The sequence below is a fragment of the Melanerpes formicivorus genome, unplaced genomic scaffold (assembly GCF_026170545.1).
Source record: "Melanerpes formicivorus ecotype bairdi unplaced genomic scaffold, bMelFor1.0.p_v2 SCAF_7, whole genome shotgun sequence".
NCBI lineage: Eukaryota > Metazoa > Chordata > Aves > Piciformes > Picidae > Melanerpes > Melanerpes formicivorus.
This window is the reverse complement of record NW_027142359.1, coordinates 8,624,888-8,647,147: the sequence shown is the minus strand read 5'-3', so window position 1 is coordinate 8,647,147 and position 22,260 is coordinate 8,624,888. Positions and strand designations below refer to the sequence as shown.

Below are 22,260 nucleotides of genomic sequence, written 5' to 3'. Positions count from 1 at the left end.
ACCCCAAGTGACTTGGTTGCTTTCTATATTTTTCTCAGGGTGCATAACCTCCAGTGAACTACAGTTTTCCAAAGTTTATGGCATGCTAAGAGGTGTAAGAAGATTTTAAAACTGGATGAGTGGAATCCACCAGTTTAACCTGACTGGGTTTTTTTAGGCTGGAGAGCAGCCTTCCTGGGAACAGAAGCAGAAAATAACAAAGGTGTGCTACTGCTAACCTCTTGCACTTTCTGACCAGTTGACATTAAGCTCCAGAGATCCTAAGGGTCGTGCTGTTTCATCACCAGGTAAGCAGGATTGTTTATGACCACAGTTTCAGCAACAACTTAAACACCAACAGCATTCCCTTACCTTTTGTGCAGCCTGGCCCCGCGTACGGCCGATAGCAGTCGCAGTGGTAGCTCAGCCACAGGTTGGTACAACGTCCCCTGTTCTGACAGGGGTGGCTTTCACACCAGTCCTTTTTATTACATCCTGTCCTGACATTTAAAGATGATTCAGGAGACACGTTCTCTGGAATAATAACGTTCAAGTCTATTTCAATGTCCTGAAGACAGCCTACAAATGAAGGTGCAGAATGTGTATTATAGATGTTCGGCAGAGAGTTTCTGCTAACGTTCCCCACTGGTAAGCTGCCCAAAAATGTGCTCTGAAATGCAAGCCTCACATGATCATTATCTATCACAGCAGACGTTTTATTGAGACATGACTCTACACAAGAGCTGTCAAGCAAATTAAGAGTAACAGCTCTCGCCAAGGTTACCTCCACTGAATGCCATTCTCCATCACTGACATTGTGTGAAATATGCAAAAGAGCCCGTGGCTGGTTATTGACTTGCACAGACAAATGTAAAAAGCCATTCAGTATCTCCAGCTTTATAAAAGTGTTTTCCTCCCCTCGGTAAAACAGAAAAGCTGTAGGTTGCACAGTTTGAAACCTCAGGTTTATGTTACAGAAAAATTCCTTTTTAGAGGTCAGGGGATTCTTCAACAAAAGGAAACTGTTCCCTTGAAAAGAAAATGTCGTTATGGTTTCACAGTGTGCTCCAGTATACCCAGGAGAACATATGCAGCTGAATCCGTGTTGGCCATTTTTTAAGTGTGGGACACATATTCCATTGTTTTGGCATTGCTGATCAGTACAGCCATGGAGAACTTCTGTACAGTTCCAGCCACCGTAATAAATCCCTCCTTGGTCTGCAGGTGGGCAATGGCAAGTGTAATTCCCAGGAAAATTCTCACAGATTCCACCATTTTGGCAAGGGTTCATGTAACATTCGTTGATGTCTTCATCACAGTGAGTACCTGGAGAATAAACAAAGAGTTAGACCTTCTGGATTCAATAGTTGGAGCCCAAAATGACATTTTTACAATAACATATGTGTTTCATTTACTTTAATTACTGGGGAATGTCTTGATAAACAGATGATTGACTTGCAGGTCTAAAATAGGGTAAATACGAATGTACCATTTCCATGCCATGTATTTCATGTGCAAAGTATTACATAAACACCTTAGTGATAGCCACATTTTGGAGAAAAGAACCAAACAATTTGACAGTTTTGGTATGGAAAGCGTGATGAAATTTAGATAAACATCAGGTTCAGAAGAAGCCTTCAAATAATTGGTTTCCACCTATTCTGTGGTAGAAAGCTAGAATACTTTGAGAGGAACTGAATTATTTATCTTGTATAAAACCCCAAGAATTGTTGCTTAATTCATATTCATAATACAGTATGCTGATGATCTGGAGTATAGTCTGCTGGTCGTTCCTTCTCTTCATGTTCATTCAAAGTATTCCTGGTCCCATAGGAAGCATCTTGGAGCAAGAATCTTTAAGCCATGGTCTCCTGCTGTGAAGAAAGTTCACTTAGGAGGTGAGGATCTGAAAGAAGCTGTTGGGGGGGTTGAAACTGTATGATCCAGCAGAATATTCAGAATCTGCAATGAAAATTTCCTTACCTCTCCTATAAAACAATTAGAAAGCAAGAAAAAAATATGAAAGCAATATTTTCTCAAACATCTCAGAGCTTGGTGATGACAGCCCTTCTGTAGAAGATGGGCAATTAAGACTCTCATTTCCTCTCTTCCTTATAATGCCTGCTTTCTGATAAGAGGAAGTCTCCTCATCTCAGCTTCACTGTGATTTGATAGATGTGACCTAAGTATGTCTCCTGGATCAGACTTCACAAAGAATAATAAATCCCTTCCTCTTGTAAAACTAATCTGTTTATCACTCTGCACTGATGTTCATCTATAAAGTAGTAATTATAGTAACTTCTCCCTTGAGCAACCAAGTGACCAATATGTATGCAATGGATCAGGGAAAAATCTGTTTCTTATCTTCCTTGGAAGCAGTCAAAATTCCCAAATACTTTTTTTAAAAACTCATGCTAAGTACAGCTCCTAATGTTTCCCCTTCCCTTCATAGTTACTGCACAGCCAAGTAAGAAATACTTTGCAGTTAGTTTGCAAACTAATATCATCAACACGGAGTCATTAACAGACATAACATTGTTTGTCCCCACAGCAAAACTGATCCCTGTAAATCAGATAAGGAGTTATGCTGAGTGTCATAGAGCTGCAGTTAGGTATCAGGCACTACACGAAGTTTTGCATACAGATTCAGATTTGTTGATGTCATTGACAATTTTTAAATATATTCTGTGTTCCACCACTTAACTCAATATGTTTCGACAAAACTGGGTCCAGACCAGAAGCTCTATACACTTACCAATCAAAAAATTAACAGCTATTGATTGTTTGGGTTTTTTTTTTTAATGAATTGTGTATCTAGATTTCAGAATTTAATCCAGTTATATTTCTCTGTAGGATTTTAAGGATCTTAGACACTACCAAAGGTGGTTTTAAAACAAGCAATACATAACTGTTTCCATTGTTCCTATGTTATTCACTAGGCCAGTTATCAAATAGTGTTTTATATTTCTATTCTAATTTGTTAATGAGACCCAAACTCATTATAATTGTATACTGAAAATAAAGTATTAACACAAAAGACACTGCAGGTAAAGACTTCTGTATTCACAGTAATAGTTCTTGGTTCAAATACTTGGCCTTTGCCTTGTTAGTGTCAGTTAAATATTGATAACTTCCAGCAGCTGAATGCAGACTTAATTTTACAGACACAGATGAGGCAAAAATCAGAATGATTTGTGCTGGAAATGTTTTGGAGAGCTAAAGACCCTAAAATAAGAACTAGTTAAATTCACTCATGAAAATAATAATTAGTGTTTTCTTTTCCAAACCAGTTCAGTGGTGTCCAGTGAGCACTGACTGCATTCATTACTTACATCAAGCTTTATTTGTACAGCAAAATGCAGTCACTTCTCATGGAAAACGATGGAGTAGCATTCAGCCACAAAGAATTGCTTCAAGTAGCAGTAGATAAATGTAGTTACTTGGGCTATTTCCTTGCCCATCCACTTTATTCAATCATAACTGTAACCAGACCCATCTCAGAGGCCAGTAAGTTACAGGAGAGCCAGGGTGGACCTGAGGATTGGTTGAGATTTGTTTGAAAGATTAGTCAAAGTGGTCATAGAATGTATATAAAAGGCTCTCTCTGCAGTGATCTTCCTTACTTACCAGTCTTCAATTATAGCATATAGCTTCCTCTTGAAGCTTCAGATTATCAAACACATCTAGTGCTATCTCCTTGATCTGACAGTGGAGTATTACAGCAGCAGCCTCTCTCTGTTCTCCAGCCAGGCTCGTATTTATTCCAATGTGAGATGTCTATGTATACTTTAATGGATAGTGGCATCTGGCAGAAATACGATTCATTGAGACTGACTTTCTCAAAGTGAAGTGCACTTTCCAAACCCTTAGTGACTGGGGGCCAGAAGGATGTCTGCTTCACCCAGTTTGTGGCAATTTCTCTGTTAGCCACTTGCCCTGCTTTTGCCATCCTAGTATATGAAAAGGTAAGTTACCGTGAGCTGTTTCTTGGTTTTGGTCGATGTTTTAGTACGTCTCCTGCCTGATATCACATCCTTCTGTGCTTTGACATTGAGAACAATGTGTCCACAGCTCTTGCATATGACTCAGTCTTAATGTGATGGCTGTGTGACTGCAGGTTTCTGTGGGGTTTTGTGTAAGAGAGAAAAATTAGTGCAGCCTAGAAGAGGTAGGATGAGGCATCTACTTAGCCTTGTTATAGGGCTCCAGTGTGGTCAGAGCATCCTTAAGGATCTACAGGCTGGGAGCCCCTATAAAATCTTTCATAGAAAATTCAGCATAGTGAATGGCAAGATACTTAGTTGTTGCATTTTCAGGAATGTGTGATTACTGTGTATATTACATTATTATCCCATGAAACCTGTGAGGCATCACCTTTGCCCTGTAGCTTGTGTTCTAAGTCACACCTTGCAATAGTGAGTTGTCTCTGGAAAGGATTAAACAGATACATAAATTGAACCAAAACTTACAGTAATGTTTAGTGCCTGTATTGCTTGCCACTTCATCAAATTAGTTGCAAAATTAATGAACGGATTTGATGAGAAAGCTAAACTCCTTTGGAAATCACAAACACCTATATCTTTAAATTTAGATAACACATTTGATAACCAAAGCATCAATGCCTAGCAAAGCAATCAAAGGAGTTTTATGAGGAGGTACACATAGGATTTTTAGTGCATTCTTTGCCTATAGAAAATTAATAACATCAGATATTAAATGCAAAGTGACTGCCACAGAGCCACTTAAATATGTGTCATTTCATAAGCATGTCAGCATCAGAATACAATATTTATTTTTAAAGTAACATTAGCAATATGCTGCAAAATAATTGCTTTGCAGGGTTTTGTGTATATATGCACACACACTTGTATACACTTACACCTATACGCCTACTACTTCATAAGATCAGCACAAATATAAACATAGGTCACACCAAAAGAAAAATAATCATCCTTTTTTTTTTTTTTTTAAAGTCAAAAGTAAAGAAGGAGTTCCTACAAGCAGATATTTCCTGCTATCTGCCAATTGCTATACAAGCAAAGACCACTGTCACTCAAGATGAAAGCACTCTAGATAAAAGGATTAGTCAATATTTATAGAACTGTTTAAGCAATTCAAATAGCTCAGGCTGGAGAAGTTTAGCATGTAAAGAAAAAAGTATTCTCCGAAGATGTAAGACATAGCAAAAGCAAGTGAGTGAACTTACTTTCTGTTTGGTGGTTACATGTATTAGCTGAGCTAAAGAGGTTTGTGCTTTTAAAATAAAAAGTCAAATAAAATCTTTCAGCATTTTCTCTTCTAAATACATTACACACCTACCTAAAATTGCAGATAATGTGAATATTTTAATCATGCTTTTATGGACAATGATTACTTTTTCCCTCCTGTCAGATTTTATTTAAAAAAAATAATAAAATAAAAAGCTCAGCTCAGTTGACTCGGTTTGATAACACCGCTCATATCTGCCTCCTTTTTTCCCCCCTACATATTGTGACTACAGGGTAGCAATTTTCTAACTGTTAAGCTCTTAATTAAGCTATGTTTCAACTTTACTAGCAAATGTTTTCTGCAGAAGCAGGATGACAAAAGCCTCCATTCAAGCGTAAACCTCCTAAATGCTGCTAATTTTCATTCTGATTAAACAATTAAAAACCCAAATGTTATCCAAGTTACCCTTCTGATACACACCTTCGGTTAAAGAGCTGTTTACAACCTTCTGCCTTAAGAGTACCCTGACATGATACAAATATCGAGCAAGTACAAGCAGTCCGAATAGACATTACACATTCAATACAGTCTATGTGCACATACAATTCCTCAAAAAGAAGATATTTACCTGTAAACATTGTCACTAAAATGATGTAAACCTGTATCCTAGTTGCAACCATCTTTTTCCAAAGGAAACAAAAAACAAGCAACAACAACAAAAAATAAAATAAAATAAAATAAAATGAAATAAAAAAGGATTTAGCACTTAAGCAGCCCACAAAGTAAGTTTCTGCAAAATTCAAACCAGTTCTTAGTACAAAGGCTTCCTTTCCAGGATTAGCTTGCCCCCTTTCTGTACCTGCTGATGTTGTCTGATGGTGTATTTTGCCCAAGCCAGATCAACAGGGCTTAAAGTAAGACTCATTAAACTGTTTACGCAAGAGATATGTATTCTACTTACATTCTTTTACAGCATGTTCAGTCCAGCTGTGCTCACACTAAACTTTGAGACTGCTTCACAGAAAGGCATATTTTAATGATCTGTTAAAAACTGATTGGTGACTATTTGTCGTTTTACAAGGTGTTGTTTTTAGAGACTGCATTTTCTTTTATTTTCAAGAGGTTTGCTGACCCAGATCTACTCCCTCACAGTCACTGTCATTCAGAGAAACTGTGTGTCTCAAAAAGCTGGTAGAAAAATACCTAAAATTGGACCTCATTATTTTATAAAGTGGTTTTTCTACCATTGGCTCTCATTGTACTACTTACTGGAAATCTGTGGCTGTAGATGTTTGAGTGTACTAAAGACAGGAAAGAAGTAATTTACAAAAATATCTTTTCAGCTCTCGAACAAGGCATTTTGATCTAGAGCTAATTAAATGAAAGAAAAACAGAGTTCAGGAGATTGGATTACTATTTCTGGGATAATTTATGCAGAAGACTTCCCCCCATCCCCCTCTTCCACTATTCTTTATATGCAGAATTAATTACTTAAAATATTGCCAGAGAAATATTGCTGTGTCATTAGTGAAATAATTATAAAGCAACAGTGCTTCCACAGGTTGGTATTTGTACCATCCAACCAACATATGGCAAACTGTGGAGTCAAATTTTTGTTTTGTCAGCTTCCCATTTTAAAACTTCAGCAATGGTCTCTCTGTCCCCAAGAAAATGTGATTGTTCACTAACGTGTTTTTCAACTACTTCTTCTTCCTCGACTTGTTTATACATTAATTAGGAAATTCCTGACTTGGTATCATTTGTTTGCTTATTTCCAGGTTTATCAAAATATTCATATGCTGGATACAATTTTGGATTAATTTAATCTACAATCCCCAACTACTTTTTATGGTGACACTCAGACAGCTATTTCTCCTTCAAGTCTCTGATACAGGCATTGAGTGATTTTTCCCTATGATAAACTGAAATACCATGGGGTAAGAATGTCCTCCAGGCCCTGGGAAAGGTAGGAAGCTTTAAACAAAATGAAGTTCATGTTGCTAAGTTAGTATGCATGTACTTTATTCATGGTGCTTATCAGCTTTATGCTTAATATGCATTTTTATTTTGAAAATAACAAGAAAAAGTTGGAAGTTCTTGGTAATTACCGGCCCCCTTGCAACATGGCACTGATATATGTTCTGAGGAAAGATTAAGAACATACACACTGTCAACAAGTTGAGATAGGCATACACTGTTACAGCTCAGTGAAAACATGGAGTTGGTGACACTCTGAGACAGAGAAACTTCATATTAGGATGTTTAGCCAACTGCCTGAAGCCATGTCAGACCTGCTAGTGGGTGTTTGAACAAATATGTCATGAGCAAATGAGTTACAGAAGGTGATGGTTACTCTAATTACAGTAATGGTTTGATATTCTCTTTAATAACATTCTCATGGACAAACCAAGGAGGAAAATCTATATGAAAAAAACACGAGGTGGCTATAATACTTGTGTAACCTTGCCCAGAAAGTAATTGTCAGTGGTTCACTGTGAAACTGGGAGAATCTTATTGAGTATGGTTTGGGATTGTCCTGGGTTTGCTACAGTCAGTGGAAGTTGTGGATGATGGTATGGAAAGTTTGCTTACCAAGTTGCCTGATAAAGCAGTGTTAAGTGAAACTTCTGAGTGTGTTAAAGATAAAGACAAAATTACTTTCCTAGATGAACAAAAGAAATTAGAGAAAATATCTGAAAAACATTGTTTTCAATTCTGGAAGGACTCATTCACTTTCTATGGTCTCAGGCCAGAATAACCAGCAATTGGGTGGTACAATAGTTCCAGTTTATAAAACCTTAGTGACACCTTAATGGGAATACTGAGTCCATTTGTAGATCTGCACTTGAAGAAAGATTTGGCTCAATTGGGAAGAATTCAGAGGGGAGCAATGAGAATAATCACAAATTTAGAGAATAAAAATGTAGGGCTGTTCAGCTGAAAGACAAGCAAAGGGAATGGGACACAGTAACAAAGTTTCAGTTCTGAAAAAAAGAAAAAAAGAGACAGCACTCTGTTCCATGACACCATACTAAACAAGTCAAGAAGTCATGAGTTTGACCTGCGCCAGGGAAGATTCATGTCACATTTCAGGAAAATATTTCTAATGACAAGAAGGCAGCAAAGCCTTGGCATAAGATGTTCACTGGGAGCCATAAGGTCAATTTTGAATCCTATAAAGCAGTTGAGACAAAAGTGCAGTCAGCACGTGTCAGCTGAGCCTCTTGCAGGTAGCCCAAATGACACCTACACATCTGTCCCTTCCAATTCTACATTTCCCATGTTTCTGTAACTTCCTCAGGTAAAATAATTCCCATCAACTAAGTTGGAGATGTGTCCAACTCTACATGCTCATGTAGGTATCTATACACATTTGGGTATGAAATGGAAGTAATGGAAGGAGTAAACATTGTGGAAATTCAAATTGTAGCATACACTTTAGGACATGCTTTATGGAATTTGAAAACAAGGAGTCTGCAACAACACTTCCTTCACCTCCAATTTACAGGTTACAAAATCATGAGGCCATAGGAAAGACCAGGCAGAGGATATATTCTTCAGAGCTCCAGGTCTTAGCAGACAATCATGAGAATTCTTTCTTTGCCACATCTGTGCTGATAATCACAAAGAGATAATTATTCCTTGCTGGAAGGAGGAAATGCACATTCATGAGTGAGTAAGCACAAGGGAATAAATTGACCATCTCTATGTCATTGTAATTAAAACTCATGCTTCTGGGTATATATCGGTTGTCAAGGAGGTCAGAGAGGAGATTTCACTCTTATGTACATCAGTGTAGATTAAAATGGATTTTTTTCTCTCCTGTTTTTCTTCAGTAAAGAACTACTTCATGTTGGATGTTGAATTTAATGTGAAGAGTGATCTGACCTAGTATGGTAATATCTGTAGTTGTCTTAGTAGGAAAAGCTCTTGTAAAAATAAGGCCCAAATACAGGATAGAGTTGGAGCACACAGAAAATAGGATACTTTATAATAGTAGGATAATAAGCCTTTGCTAACATTGGGCTAATTTGCACATGTTGCCTTTCACACAGCACTCTAATTTTGTGAAGTCAAGACCTTGTTAGTTATTTCTTTATTGCAGACAAATTCACTGTTCTGGTATTTTCCCTCTTGCACCGAAAATGCACATATAAAGTTAATACTAGCTAGGAAAAAAAAAAAAAAAAAAAAAAAAAAGAAAGAAAAAGAAAGAAAGAATTAGAGTTGAGTGATTTGGCTTAATCATTAAATATGTCACTCTAGTTGAGGGATATGGAATTCATAACGTGCTGCATTCAGAATGGCATGCTGTAACTCAATCTTTTTAAATGTTGCTGGCCTGAAGGTTCAGAGACCCGTCTGAATTTTCAGTGAAAATGGACTCTTTTTTTTTAAAGTAGTAAAAATCCCCAATCCCTTAATCTCTTCAATCATTAAACATTTTCTGAGAGTAAAAAGCACTTGGAAATGTTTTTCCACTTGTTTCACGTGTTTTGTCACACCTAAAATAGTTTTCATTTGAAAAAAAAATCAGTTAAAAAGTCCTCTGGATGGTGTAGGTGATTAGTTGTTTAGTGCAATCTGCTGTGTTTGTTTTATTTTATACATATTGGAACCAGCCGACTGAGTTAAACATTGGCTTTGGCTTCTGGGTAGAGCAGCCTTTTTCATGAGCCTGCTCTGCAGACCACGAGTGCTCCTTTAGGCAACGTTGTGAGAGTGGCACAGCCAGAGGTCAGACGCATATAGCCTGCGAATGGCAAGAGGCCATGTCCTAGAAGGGCAGCATGGCAAAACTGCGCCTTGTAGCCTACACCTTCATCCCATATTTCGATTAACACAGCCGGCCATGTGGATCCAATTGTAAGATTAGAGTCTGAATCAGGAGTAAAGAAAAACTTGAAGAAATATGTCTGTGCATGGCACTCATTTTCCTTTAATTTCCCTACTTCTAGAGTTAGCTTCATATATAGGTAAAAGAGGCAGCTGCTGTTGCATTTGACTGATGGTGGTAAGAAAGAAAATCAAATGGTGGCAGCCCCCTTTTCCCAGGCAACATCCTTCTTGAGTGGGTTATTTGGTTGCACAAATGTGTCTGTAGTCAAGGCCACAACACTGGAATGAGCTAGGAAGGCTCAGCAACATTACAGGGTGTGACAGGTTAAAGTGGACAAAGGTGATTTAGGAAGGACACCATTAAGACAAAAGATAAGCAGATAAGAGTTGGAAGATTAACCAGATGAAAGGTAGGGAACAATCTGAATAGGGAAACCTATGTAGGAAAAGTGGGGGATTCTTGGAAGGACTGACCGCTGATCAGAGATAAAGTCTACGCAGAGGTCTGAGCTAAAATTCAAAGTGGACAAAAAAGACCACAGGAGCAATGGCAAAGACAAAAGACTGAAGACAAAAAATGAGAATAAATTAGTAATAGATATTTTTGTAGTTAGATAAAGTCAGTCATATGCACTGGAGCAGAGAAGTCAATTCACAATAATGAATGGCATAATGAATTTTGGAGCATTTGATTAGTTTGTACCTGATTATTGACCAGATATTTGGAAGTCTATGAAAGATACTTGGTGTTCTGCTTCCACTATGTTTTTGTGTGGTTTTTAAATTGTAAAGATTTGTATAAAATTCAGGAATTTTTCATGGTTTACCTATTAGAAAATTGTGGTAAGACTGTCAAATTCAAAGCATTGATCAGATCTGCATTTTTTGTAGACTTATGAACTTGTGTGTGTGCTTTTGAACTGAAGTATATCCAGCGGGATCTTAAAACAACTGGAACCTTTGAGTTGTTTGATTAGATCATACAAAGCCATGCTTCATTGACTTGAAAATCTATTTGGAGCATATGATTTACTTTGAAATCAGAAAATAAATTAATTTCCAACAGGTGATTGTCCTCTGGTACTTGGATGCAGTGAGGCCACACCTCGAGTATTGTGTCAGTTTTGGCACCTCAATACAGGAGAGATGTGGGGGTGCTGGAGCCAGTGCAGAGGAGGGCAAGGAAGCTGTAAAGGGCCTGGAGAATAAACCTTATGAGGAGCAACTGGAGGAGCTGGGGATGTTTAGTTTGGAAAAGAGGAGGCTGAGGGGAGACCTCATTGCTGTCTATAACTACCTGAAAGAACATTCTGGTGCTGTCCCTTCTCCCAGGTAGTTAGTGATAGAACAAGAGGGAATGGCCTCAGGCTATGACTGGATAGGTTTAGGCTGGACATTTGGAAGAATTTTTTCCCAGCAAGAGTGGTCAGGCATTGGAATGTGCTGCCAGGGAGGTGGTTGAGTCACCAACCCTGGATGCATTGAAGGTGTTTTGGATGTGGTGCTTGAGGACATGGTTTAGGGGTAGACTTTGTAGAGTAGGGTTATCAGTTGGACTTGGTGATCCTGAGGGTCTTTTCCAACCTGAATGTTTCTGTGATTCTGTGATTTTCGGTCCTACTAATACTTTGGGCTTGAAATGAGTATTTGCTGTTGATGAGCACATCTATTCAGAAATATGTGCTATGTCTAGTGTCTTCCAGAAGGGACTTTCTAGCTTGTCTCATGTTAGCTGCTTCCTATTTGTTTTAACCAAGATAAGCAAGCACAGTCACTGTGCTGTCTAGTGTGGAACAGTTTCTGCACTGGAAATGGGGACTGGAAAATTTTCAGTAATTTGCAGGCTTTTCTTATTTTTGCTAAAACCAGTGGGAACCTCCACAGAACAAAATGACTGCATTTTCACAGCTTCACTGTCAGTCCCTATTGAAACAAACCTAAAAAGCCAGCAGGCTAGAAAATCATAGATTTAATAGAGCATATAGAGCTTAACTGAAATATAGAGACCTGAGACTGGGAAAAAAATATAATGTGAATGTGTGAACATGCACAACATGTTTACACTGTGTGTATTCTGAGCTGTGCATAGCATAGCTGTATTAATAGCATGAATATGATCTGTACTTATGCTTTGTAGAATTACCCTTCTCTATTTCCACAGGATATTTTTCTGTGTTCTTTAAGTTGAAAAAAAGCACATGTATGATTCAGGGTTTTCCCATGCTTTAACTTTTAGTGTACAGAAGATTAGAGTATATACAATATTCCTTCATCATTTATCCCCACTTTAAATACAGAAAACCAATTCCTTTTCCCTGGACTCAACTTCTACACTTTTTAATTTTTTTTTTTAATGCAATTATTCTACCTGATGTATGTTTTCTTTCCTATATAAATAGCTGTGACTGGCTACAGAGCAGATGTATATGCAGAAGACCTTAGACTTTGGACTGTGCTCTTTTAGTCCAGTTCAGTATGAATGGGGATGGCAAAAGATCATACCTCTTTTCACATCAGCAGTGCTCATTTCTCTCCTTCCAGGCAATGTTAGTTCTTTTTCAGTGTGAAGGCTTGTCTAAATGATGGCTTCACTTATCCAAGGTTTCACATGCTTAACACATCTTGATTCTGGAAAGCATGAGACCCAAACTAGCTTCACTTTTACTAGGTCACGTAACAATCCCAACAGCAAGGGGACAGCATGAACTTGAGATCCTGTGTACTTGCCATCATCTGCTGGCTGCCTTACTGGGGAATTTCCTGGGTCATACTATGGGTATGTGTTTTAGCTAGATTAAATCTACTTTTCATATGTCTTTCTGTGCTTCTGTAAACTTCCATAGCTGTGTGGATATTCACAATACAGCAGTAAGTTTTCTTTATTAGTTGCTATAGGTAGTGATTAACAAGAAAGTTGGTGTGGGACTTTTTAGGGTGTCAGGTAATGATAGGATTGGGGGAATGGAGCAAAAATAGAAATGGGTAGATTCAGATTGGACGTTAGGAAGAAATTCTTCGCCATGAAGGTCATGAGATACTGGAACAAGGTGCCCAGGGAGGTGGTAGAAACCTCATCCCTGGAGGATTTTAAGGCCAACCTGATCTAGTGTGAGGTGTCCCTGCCATTGGAACTAGATCATCCTTGAGGTCCCTTCCAACCCTAACAATTCTATGATTCTATGTGGTTCTGGCCTCACAAATAGGCCTAATAGCAGATTCTGAACCCTCTTTGTCAAGAAAAAAGTAGTGCCCATATGACACTGTCTACCACCATAATTGTATTGATCATTATGATTCTCTGTGATAGTGTATATATACCTATATATATACACACACACACACACACACACACACATATTTATATGTGTATACAAAATTGGGAAGAGTTCTTTATACACCAGAGAGTTGTGCTGCTATTCAGAGGGATCTCAACAATCTGCTCAAACAGGCAGTCTTCAGGAACTTCATGGAGTCCTGCAAAGGGACATGCAAAGTCTTGCACCTAGGGACAAGTAACCCCCTCCAGCAGTTCCTGCTGGGGGAGCGCTTGCTCAAAAGCAGCTTTGCAATGCCTGTGAACAACTTGGACATAAGCCAGCAGTGTGTCATTGCAGCAGCAAAGAGGACCAACAGCCTCCTGGGCTGTATTAGGAAACATATTGCCAGCAGGTCAAGTGAGGTGAGTCTTCACTGCTGCTCAGCACTCATGAGACCATATCAAGTCCAGATTTGGGCTCCCCAGCTGAAGGATACAATTGGATGTACTGGAGAAGGTCCAGCAAAGGGCCATGAAGATGATTAAAGGATTGGGAAATCTGTCATGAGGAGAGGCTGAGGGTGATCAGATGTTGAAATCAAAGTAAATTTTAAAAGCAGAAGATAGTATTTCAAAGAAAAAGGCCTATTTAATCTTCTCTCCCATTCACCTGTTCCTTTCCCTTGAAGAAATATATATCGCCTGGTCTTGTGAACATGATGGCTCTCATGCATGCAGTTCTTAAGACTTAGCAAGTATGAAGCTTGGCTGTATTGATGTTCTGCTTTTAAACTGAAAATGCTGTACGTTGTTAAACAATCCTTTAGACCAGGTACAGGTGAGAAATCCAAGACATATTTATACCATAAAAGTTCAGAATATTTGGATTTTTTTTTATTCCTGTGTGGCTTGGTAGTGTTAATTGTGGAAGGTTTAGAAGATTATGTGTAAATGATGGCCCTGAGGATTTCTATCATTGTGATTGTTCCTTCCAACTCTTTTTTTCTTTTTTTTTTTTTTTTTTAAGAGCATAATGATCTATGACAACTAAGCTTTATCCTCTGTGGAGTCTGACATTGCTTCTGTTTAATGGATCAGACAGTTTGTGATACATCAGTACAAGACACTTTCTTCCCCATGTCAAACTAGGGTACCTCTTCAATATTTCCCATCTGTGCTGACCTGTGTGATCAAGAGGTCATGTCCTGAAGTCAGACCCAGAATCAAAACACTCACTTCTGCTATGGGCCAGACTATTAATGTAACCTATTTAATTTACATCAAGTTGGAACTTGACATTCAATTTCTCAGTCCAGAAGCAATTATTTTTAAAGGAACATGCCAACAATATTGCTTGGCTTAGAATAGTGAAAGTTCAAAAGGGTAAAAACCATTTCACACCATAAATAAAGAATTGATTATACTTGAAAACAAAGTTTGTAATTACTACTGACGTTTCTGAGCCTAGATGAGGTGCCTTTTATGCTTTAAAAACTGATGTCATTTGTGCCACTAGCATTATGGGAACCTTATGTAAGGGCATGAAATAATTCTTTGCTGGTATTTTAAGGATCAAGAGGAAAACATGAATATTCTACAAAATGCTTGAATCAAATGTTTTTGGGTTTGGTGGTGGCTGGTGGTGTGTTTGGTTTGTTTAATTTTGTTTGTTTTTTTGCTTTTGTCAAGAGAAGGTGCAAAACTTCTTGTGGTTGTTTAGCCTTTAGGAGGAGAAAAAATCCTCTTCCTCCTTTCACCTCAGTAGCTCCATCAGCAGGACTACTGGCATAATCAATAAAATGTAATATTTTGGGATGAAAATTTACACTATTCTTTTGTAAAAACCCCAAGCCTCCAAGGTGCCAATGGATTTTTAACTAGGAATAGCCCTGATCTGGGCCATCAAATTACTCTTCTGCACTTAAAGGCATAGTGCTTTTTTCTTCCAAAGCTCTCACAGCCCTAAGTGAACTTTACATGACTGACCAAAGACCAATATCCCTGAACTCCACGTGGAAGATTCTGCTAATCAAACCCTGTGATGCAAAAGCCAAAAATTTATGTTAAGAATTTGAATTAGCAAGGAGTGTTCATCACAAAGTCTTTGAGATCATCTGCAGGGACTGCTTTAAAATATCAGCTAAAACTAGGTTGGGTTAATGCGTAGCAGATGCTACATCTAGCTGGTATTTCATGCTCCCTCTACTGGCTACTAGGTACAAAAGGAGTGTAGAGAACTTAAGCTCTTCTGTCTCTCAGAGCTCTAGTGGTACCAAAAACCTGATGCTAATTCAAACAGATTGAACGGTTTCGTATACTGGGGCAGCTTCTCCTTTTGGGTTTGGTTTGGTTTTGTTGGGGGTGTAGAGGGTGTGTGTGGGATAAAAATACCAGTTTACCAAGTAAAGTCCTTTACCAAGGGGGAACAAGGATGCTATCCCACCGTTGTGCTTTGTTTGGGGATGTTTATATGTGAGAAATGGTATTTCAAAGGCATGTAAAGTATCTGTGAATGTGAAAGCAAGATAGGTAGGCTACATAAAAGACATAACCTCCACAAGAATGATGTGATTAATACCATTATACAATTTATGTTTGATGCCATAGGAAGAGAACAGCAGTCTGCATACTTTAGTCTTAACCAAGTTTACTCAGCATCCTGACTTTTTCTCTGAATATAGGGCAGTATTACTTTCACAGCAAATATGCACAGGTTTGGCATGCAAACGTCACACGTTTCCCACTGTCAGAAGCCATGTAACTAAAATAATTAATTAGTAATGAAGACCAACATAAACCCTGCATATTAACAAGCATATTCATGGCATACTGCAAATCTTGCAGGAAGGGATAAAGGCAAAATCTTTCAATTCTTACCACAAAACAATCCAGCCAGAAAACAGTGCACTTCTAAACAGAGAAGATGAATGTTGGGAATCTTTTTAATTAGTGATTAAAGAAGGTTTTCTATCAGCAGAGCAATAAAGTACTCTGAAGCAGCTATTAGATATGTGTTCAGACATACATATATGCGTGTGTGTACACACATTTATACATACATGGATATGGTTCAGAAATACTTGCCTATGTGTTATTTCTGACTGAACTCCTCTACCTTCTCCAGTGTCACTGCTGAGTTCCTCCATTACGGAGAGCAAAGTAATGCCTCTTAAATGTTTGGTTGTATAATTTACTGTATTACCAATAAACTGGATTTTAATGGAGTTCAAAATGGTGAGATTATTAGGCTGTTTTCAAAATCATCTGTTAAGTAAAACATTGAACTATTAAATTAAGTCATTTTGTTTATCACTTGACATTTGACCTTAAGGATTCCATAAATTAGAATGTATTGAGGGAGTAAAATCTATTAGTCCCACAGCACAGGTCGTCTCTTTACTGTCAACTTGTTAAGCACCTTCTCCAGATGAGTGAAAACTGTACAATGTGTAGATTTAAAGAAAGTTAGTTTCTGTTTGGGGAAAAATTGTGCATCTCTTCAACTTTGCAATTTGTAATTCAGCCAAAACAACAGAGGTTTACACCATACAATGCTAAAAACCAGTAGCTCCTGAGATGGACAATCAGATTCTTAAGAAGAGAGGCAAAGTTCTGCTGTCAATTTACTATGTGCAGCACCTCTGGTTTCACCATGGTTTGTCCATGATTATCACCTGGACCACACTTCAAACTGCTATTAGGGGTTATCTTTGCCATTGGATACTATGTGTATATGCAAGAAATGGCTCCCTTTAGGAAGCACATAGGATTATTTGTAATGCCAGGGTGTTTTAGACACACAGAACTAACACTAGGATGTATATCAGAAGATACACAGCACTTTCAGTTTATATTAGGGAAATGAAGATCACTTGGGTATTGACAACAGGAAGAGTAGGGGAAAATGTGTCCTGTGTTTGGTTTCAGGCTGCACAGCATGTTGGGCTGGGGCAAAGCAAGCAAGAAATTAAAAGACCAGAGAGATTGTTGAATAGGGAAAGATGGAACTGTGTGAGTCCATAAGCTCAGCCAAGAGGTAGGAGACTGTAAATATCTGAGGTATGCCAATTAAAAAGGCTATGAAAGGTTTATTCACAGTATTAAGAAAGAAATCAAACGTTAAGTAGGCAGAGCTTGAATAAGGCCCCAGAAGGAAAATTCTTACTGGATATTTGGACTAGTTTTAATAAGTTGTCAATTAGGAATGACCCACCAGGAATGAGTGTCAGGAAAATAATAGGTGTTTGACAAGCATTATTCTTGCTGCCAAGTAACATACTTGCACTTTCTGTCAGGTACTGGACTTCCAGGTTACTCAAATCTAAGGACATTATCTGTCTGTGTGTTGCAGGATCTGGGAGCTTACAGATTAGAAGCCTTTCATCCCCTCCTCCTTCCCTTCAAGGAAAAAGAAAGCTTTTCATACTAAAAAGCGTTTTTGTGCAACACTATTTAACATAGAGAGATGTGCCAGATTCAAAATATCCACTGCTTGCAGGCCCTGTCAATCATGTCGGACTACCTTATCCAACTTAACATATCAGTGTAACTAGAGAAAATAGATCATAGTAATGATGGATCAGCTGTCAAATTTTAAAGCATAAACCTCTATGCATGTTCTGAAAATTATATCAGTGGATGCTTGATAGTGTTTTAACTTTGTATACTTCTAACTAAAAAAAACCAACAAACCAAACCAACAAAAAAACCCCAACCCAAAACATCTTCATATTTGTGCATTCTTTTGGTGCTGAATAATGCAGAAGTGATGGCTGTGATCTCTTGGTATTTCCCATGCAACTTGCAGCAAGAAGAGGAGAGGCATTTCTCATGTAAAACATAATTCTCTTGAAAACATATACATAGGTATATCAGGGAAAAAAAAAAAAAGTAAAAAAGAGGTAAGAACTCTGTGATAAAAGTAGAGGAGGATGAGAAAACTGAGAAGGATGACGTTCTAATGACAATGTGAATATCTCCTTAACAGGATGCTAAGTATTGGCAGGTAGAAGCATTACAAGCCTACCCAAATATTCATTAAAGATCAGAGGCTTTAGTAGAGATGGAAAGAGAACTAATTGTCTTTACTTTTCTATGTAGGGCTTTTATAGGCAGCAAGTGCCTGCTAAGCCCTGATGCCTTGCTAGCCTTTTTCTACACTGGTCTTGTAGTGCTGGATCTGCTAGAGATGAGCTTGGAACAGTGAGAGAAGGTCCTTCTCTTTCACCTCTGTGCTTTTGAACACAGGAATGAATAGATGGAAATCACAGTCTGGAACATAGATAGGGTAGCACGGTAGAAATATCTCTAAGAGGATAGTAACTTCGTTCCCCATGCTCAAAAAATGGTGCCACTGTTTCATGATTTGCTGCACAACTGCCCAGCACCACAAAGTTAATTTTGTAAGGGAATGTTTCACAGCAATTTAATCGTGTGAAAGGGATCCTGTGCTGATTGTGAAACAAATGTAGGCAGAAAAGAAGCATGTTTGCATCTCCATCACAGCCTCTCTGCAGTTTCACAGTGGTTAGAAGCCTATATGTACATCAAGACCTAGTTCTGTTTTTTCAGCAGTTCAAATGTGTAGTATCTGTACTTGGAATTTCTCCTTAAACTCGCTAACCTTAAATGGGTAATTGATAATAGCAGTATTTTCCTTCCTGAACCTTTGCTTTAAGGGAATAATAATTAGTGAATAGTACCTCCAGACTTAATTTCTACTTTTGAACTTGAGTGCCTGCCTTGCCTGTGGGAGATGAGTAGTACCCTCAAAACAGTAATTTAAAAATTGCCTTTCCTCCATCTCTCTCTCTCCCTTTTTTTTTTTTTTTTTTTTTTTTTTTTTTTCCCAAATCCTCATTCTTTCCTTTAGAATAGAATAGAATTAACAGGATGGAAAAGACCTTTGAGATCATCAAGTCCAACTTATCACCCAACACCATCTAATCAACAAAACCATGGCATTAAGTGCCTCATCCAGTCTCTTTTTAAACACTTCCAGTGATGGTGACTCCACCACCTCCCTGGGCAGCACATTCCAATGGCCAATCTCTCTTTCTGGGAAGAACTTCTTCCTAACATCCAGCCTAAACCTCCCCTGGGACAGCTTGAGACTGGTTCTGGTTGAGGCACAGCTTGAGGTTCTGGTGCTGGTTGCCTGGGAGAAGAGACCAATGGCTACAGCGTTCCTTCAGGTAGTTGTAGACAGCAATAAGGTCTCCCCTGAGCCTCCTCTTCTCCAGGCTAAGTAACCCCAGCTCCCTCAGCCTCTCCTCATAGGGCTTGTGCTCCAAACCCCTCACCAGCTTTGTTGCCCTTCTCTGGACACCTTCCAGCAAGTCAACATCTTTCCTAAACTAAGGGGCCCATAACTGGACACAGGACTCAAGGTGTGGCCTAAGCAGTGCTGAGTACAGGGGCAGAATGACCTCCCTCATCCTGCTGGCCACACTGCTCCTGATGCAGGCCAAGATGCCATTTGCCTTGTTTGCCACCTGGGCACACTGCAGGCTCATGTTCAGCCTACCTATCAACCAGTATCCCTAGGTCCCTTTCTGCCTGGCCACTCTCCAGCCACTCTGACCCCAGCCTGTAGCAGTGCATGGGGTTGTTGTGGCCAATGTGCAGAACCCAGCACTTGGATATGCTAAATCTCACGCCATTGGACTCTGCCCATTTGTCCAGCCTGTCAAGGTCCCTCTGCAGAGCTCTCCCACCCTCTAACAGATCAACATCTGCCCCCAGCTTGGTGCCATCTGCAAACTTACTGATGATGGACTCAATCCCCTCGTCCAGATCATCAATAAAGATATTGAATGGGATGGGACCCAGCACTGATCCCTGGGGGACACCACTAGTGACTGGCTGCCAGCTGGATGTGGCACCATTCACCACCACTCTCTGGGCTCAGCCCTCCAGCCAGTTCCTAACCCATTGCAGAGTGCTGCTGTCCAAGCCATGGGCTGACAGCTTGGCCAGGTAGACTACATCCACAGCCTTCCCCACATCCACCAGGCAGTCACCTGATCACAGAAGGAGATCAGGTTGGTCAGGCAGGACCTGCCCTTCCTAAATCCATGCTGGCTGGGCCTGATCCCTTGGCCATCCTGTAAGTGCAGTGTGATTGCACTCAAGATGACCTGTTCCATAATCTTGCCTGGCACTGAGGTCAGGCTGACAGGTCTGTAATTCCCTGGTTCATCCTTCTGTCCCTTCTTGTGGATGGGCATCATGTTGGCCAGTTTCCAGTCATCTGGGACCTCTCCAGTGAGCCAGGACTGTTGAAAAATGATGGAGAGCAGTATTCTAAGATATCAGGATCAAGAGAAAATAACCTTTTAAACTCGTGTGATGGAATAAAATTAATGGAAAAAACTTAATTAACCTGGAGCAATGGAGGAATGATTGAGTAACTTTGTGTGAACAGCTGAAGAACAGATGAGGAAATGAAAAAAAATAAAAAGACAATTTGGAGTCTGTGGACAAGAAGAGAACTCTGCTATTCATCTTTTGTAAGACTCACATCACTTTATATACCTAAGAAGCATGGCAGCTCCATGATTATTGTGTCAATGGTCAAGAAGGGAATTTTAAAAATACAAACCAAAAATACAAACATGTATGTATTTTGAGATTCCCAAGTTAGTGATAATGTGCTTATTGTCCTATCTATTGTTCATAAATATTATTTATGTCTATGTAATACTGTCACAGGCCAGGTGAGAAGAGTGCCGCAGGCTGAAACATAGTCTCCCCTGCTGTCTGCTGAGTAGCCTGCTTAGAGCAGCATCTAAAGAAGTGCAGGGAACTGGGAGTCCAGTGGCCTGTGTGCTTCTGTGTTTCTTTCACCCTCGCTTAAGTGCAGAATGAGAGTCCAAATGCAATCTAAGCACTGCTCCCATGATGTTCACAGGTCAGTACCTGGGTTCAGGTTTTCTTTAGTTAGTTGAGTGTTTAGTACTCTCCCATACTGGCCATTTATCTGCCTCATCTTCTGGCTCCAGGAGACAGTTTCCTTCCCCCATGCATATGTCAGGAATTCAATCCACATACGACACCAGTCTGATCATATCATTTTCTCTTGCAGCAGTCCAACAGACTGGGAAAAGGGCCAAGGAAATTTAAAAGGGAAAAACACAAAACAAGACAAATAAATGAAAAGGCCAAGAAACACTTAGGATTCTATGATGCCAAAACAAACGCCAGTGCTGATGGCACAGCTGGCTCAAAGCAGATAACAAGACACTGAAAGTGGTAAGGTCCTCAGCAGCCAGCTCTTGTCTGCAAGTCAGCCAGGCAGTAGGCACCCTGCCTATAAAGGGGTTAGTGGACTCTGCTCCTATTATGCTCATTCTGATGAAGCAAGATGAATGGTCTGCATCCCTGCTAGCAGAACTGTCTCTTGCACCTGGAGACCACAGGCAGCACAGCTTGCAAGGTGTGGGGAGCAGGACCTATCTGCTTTGCACACTCAGTGCTCCCTGGGCTTGGTTCAATACTGGAATGTGCCATTTGATCAACCTTGTGAGTTCAGAAGCTCTTTAATTTTGACATGGTGTTAAGTTTATTACAACCTGGTGAAATGGGTCACTACCAAATCCATAGCTCTGCCTTCCTCCTTTCCCACATGTTTTCATGAGCAAAATGAAATTTTTACCTTTCAAATAACAGTCTTTTGGAAAAAAAAAAAAGGGGGGGAAAAAAAAAGTGCAGTGCTGGAGCAATACAATATATGCATGGTATGAAAGGACACAGTTCTAGGGTAACTATTGCCTTCAGCTAGCAGTAACAAATCACAAGCCCTTTAAATGAAAGCCCAATCTATTAAAAGTACTGTTGTGCTAGGGGGCCAGCAGAACAAGGTAATGTAAAAAAATCTAGGGCTTGCTACTGCATAAGTACTGAGACCTCTTGAAATCTGAGTATCCCCAAACTCTTTGATTTAACAGGGAGCTGGAGAAGTTTAACTCTTTGTAGAA

General features: G+C 39.3%; 1 protein-coding gene and 1 long non-coding RNA gene across 6 annotated transcripts in view; one reads left to right on the top strand and one right to left on the bottom strand.

Moving 5' to 3' along the window:
• CRB1 (crumbs cell polarity complex component 1) overlaps window positions 1-22,260 on the bottom strand; it is a 118,902-nt gene that overhangs the window by 47,330 nt on the left and 49,312 nt on the right. For all 4 annotated transcript variants that reach the window (XM_068140900.1, XM_068140898.1, XM_068140899.1 and 1 more), the window contains exon 6: window positions 352-1,305. In XM_068140900.1, coding sequence (XP_067997001.1) covers window positions 352-1,305 — 954 coding nt within the window. The remainder of the gene's footprint in view (window positions 1-351; window positions 1,306-22,260) is intronic.
• Window positions 1,830-8,869, top strand: LOC137442325 (uncharacterized). 2 transcript variants are annotated; one of them, XR_010987633.1, is made up of 3 exons: window positions 1,830-1,877; window positions 6,966-7,153; window positions 8,696-8,869. It is a non-coding gene; the product is annotated as an uncharacterized lncRNA (long non-coding RNA). The 2 variants fall into 2 exon arrangements; XR_010987632.1 differs by lacking the exon at window positions 1,830-1,877 and adding an exon at window positions 3,820-3,944.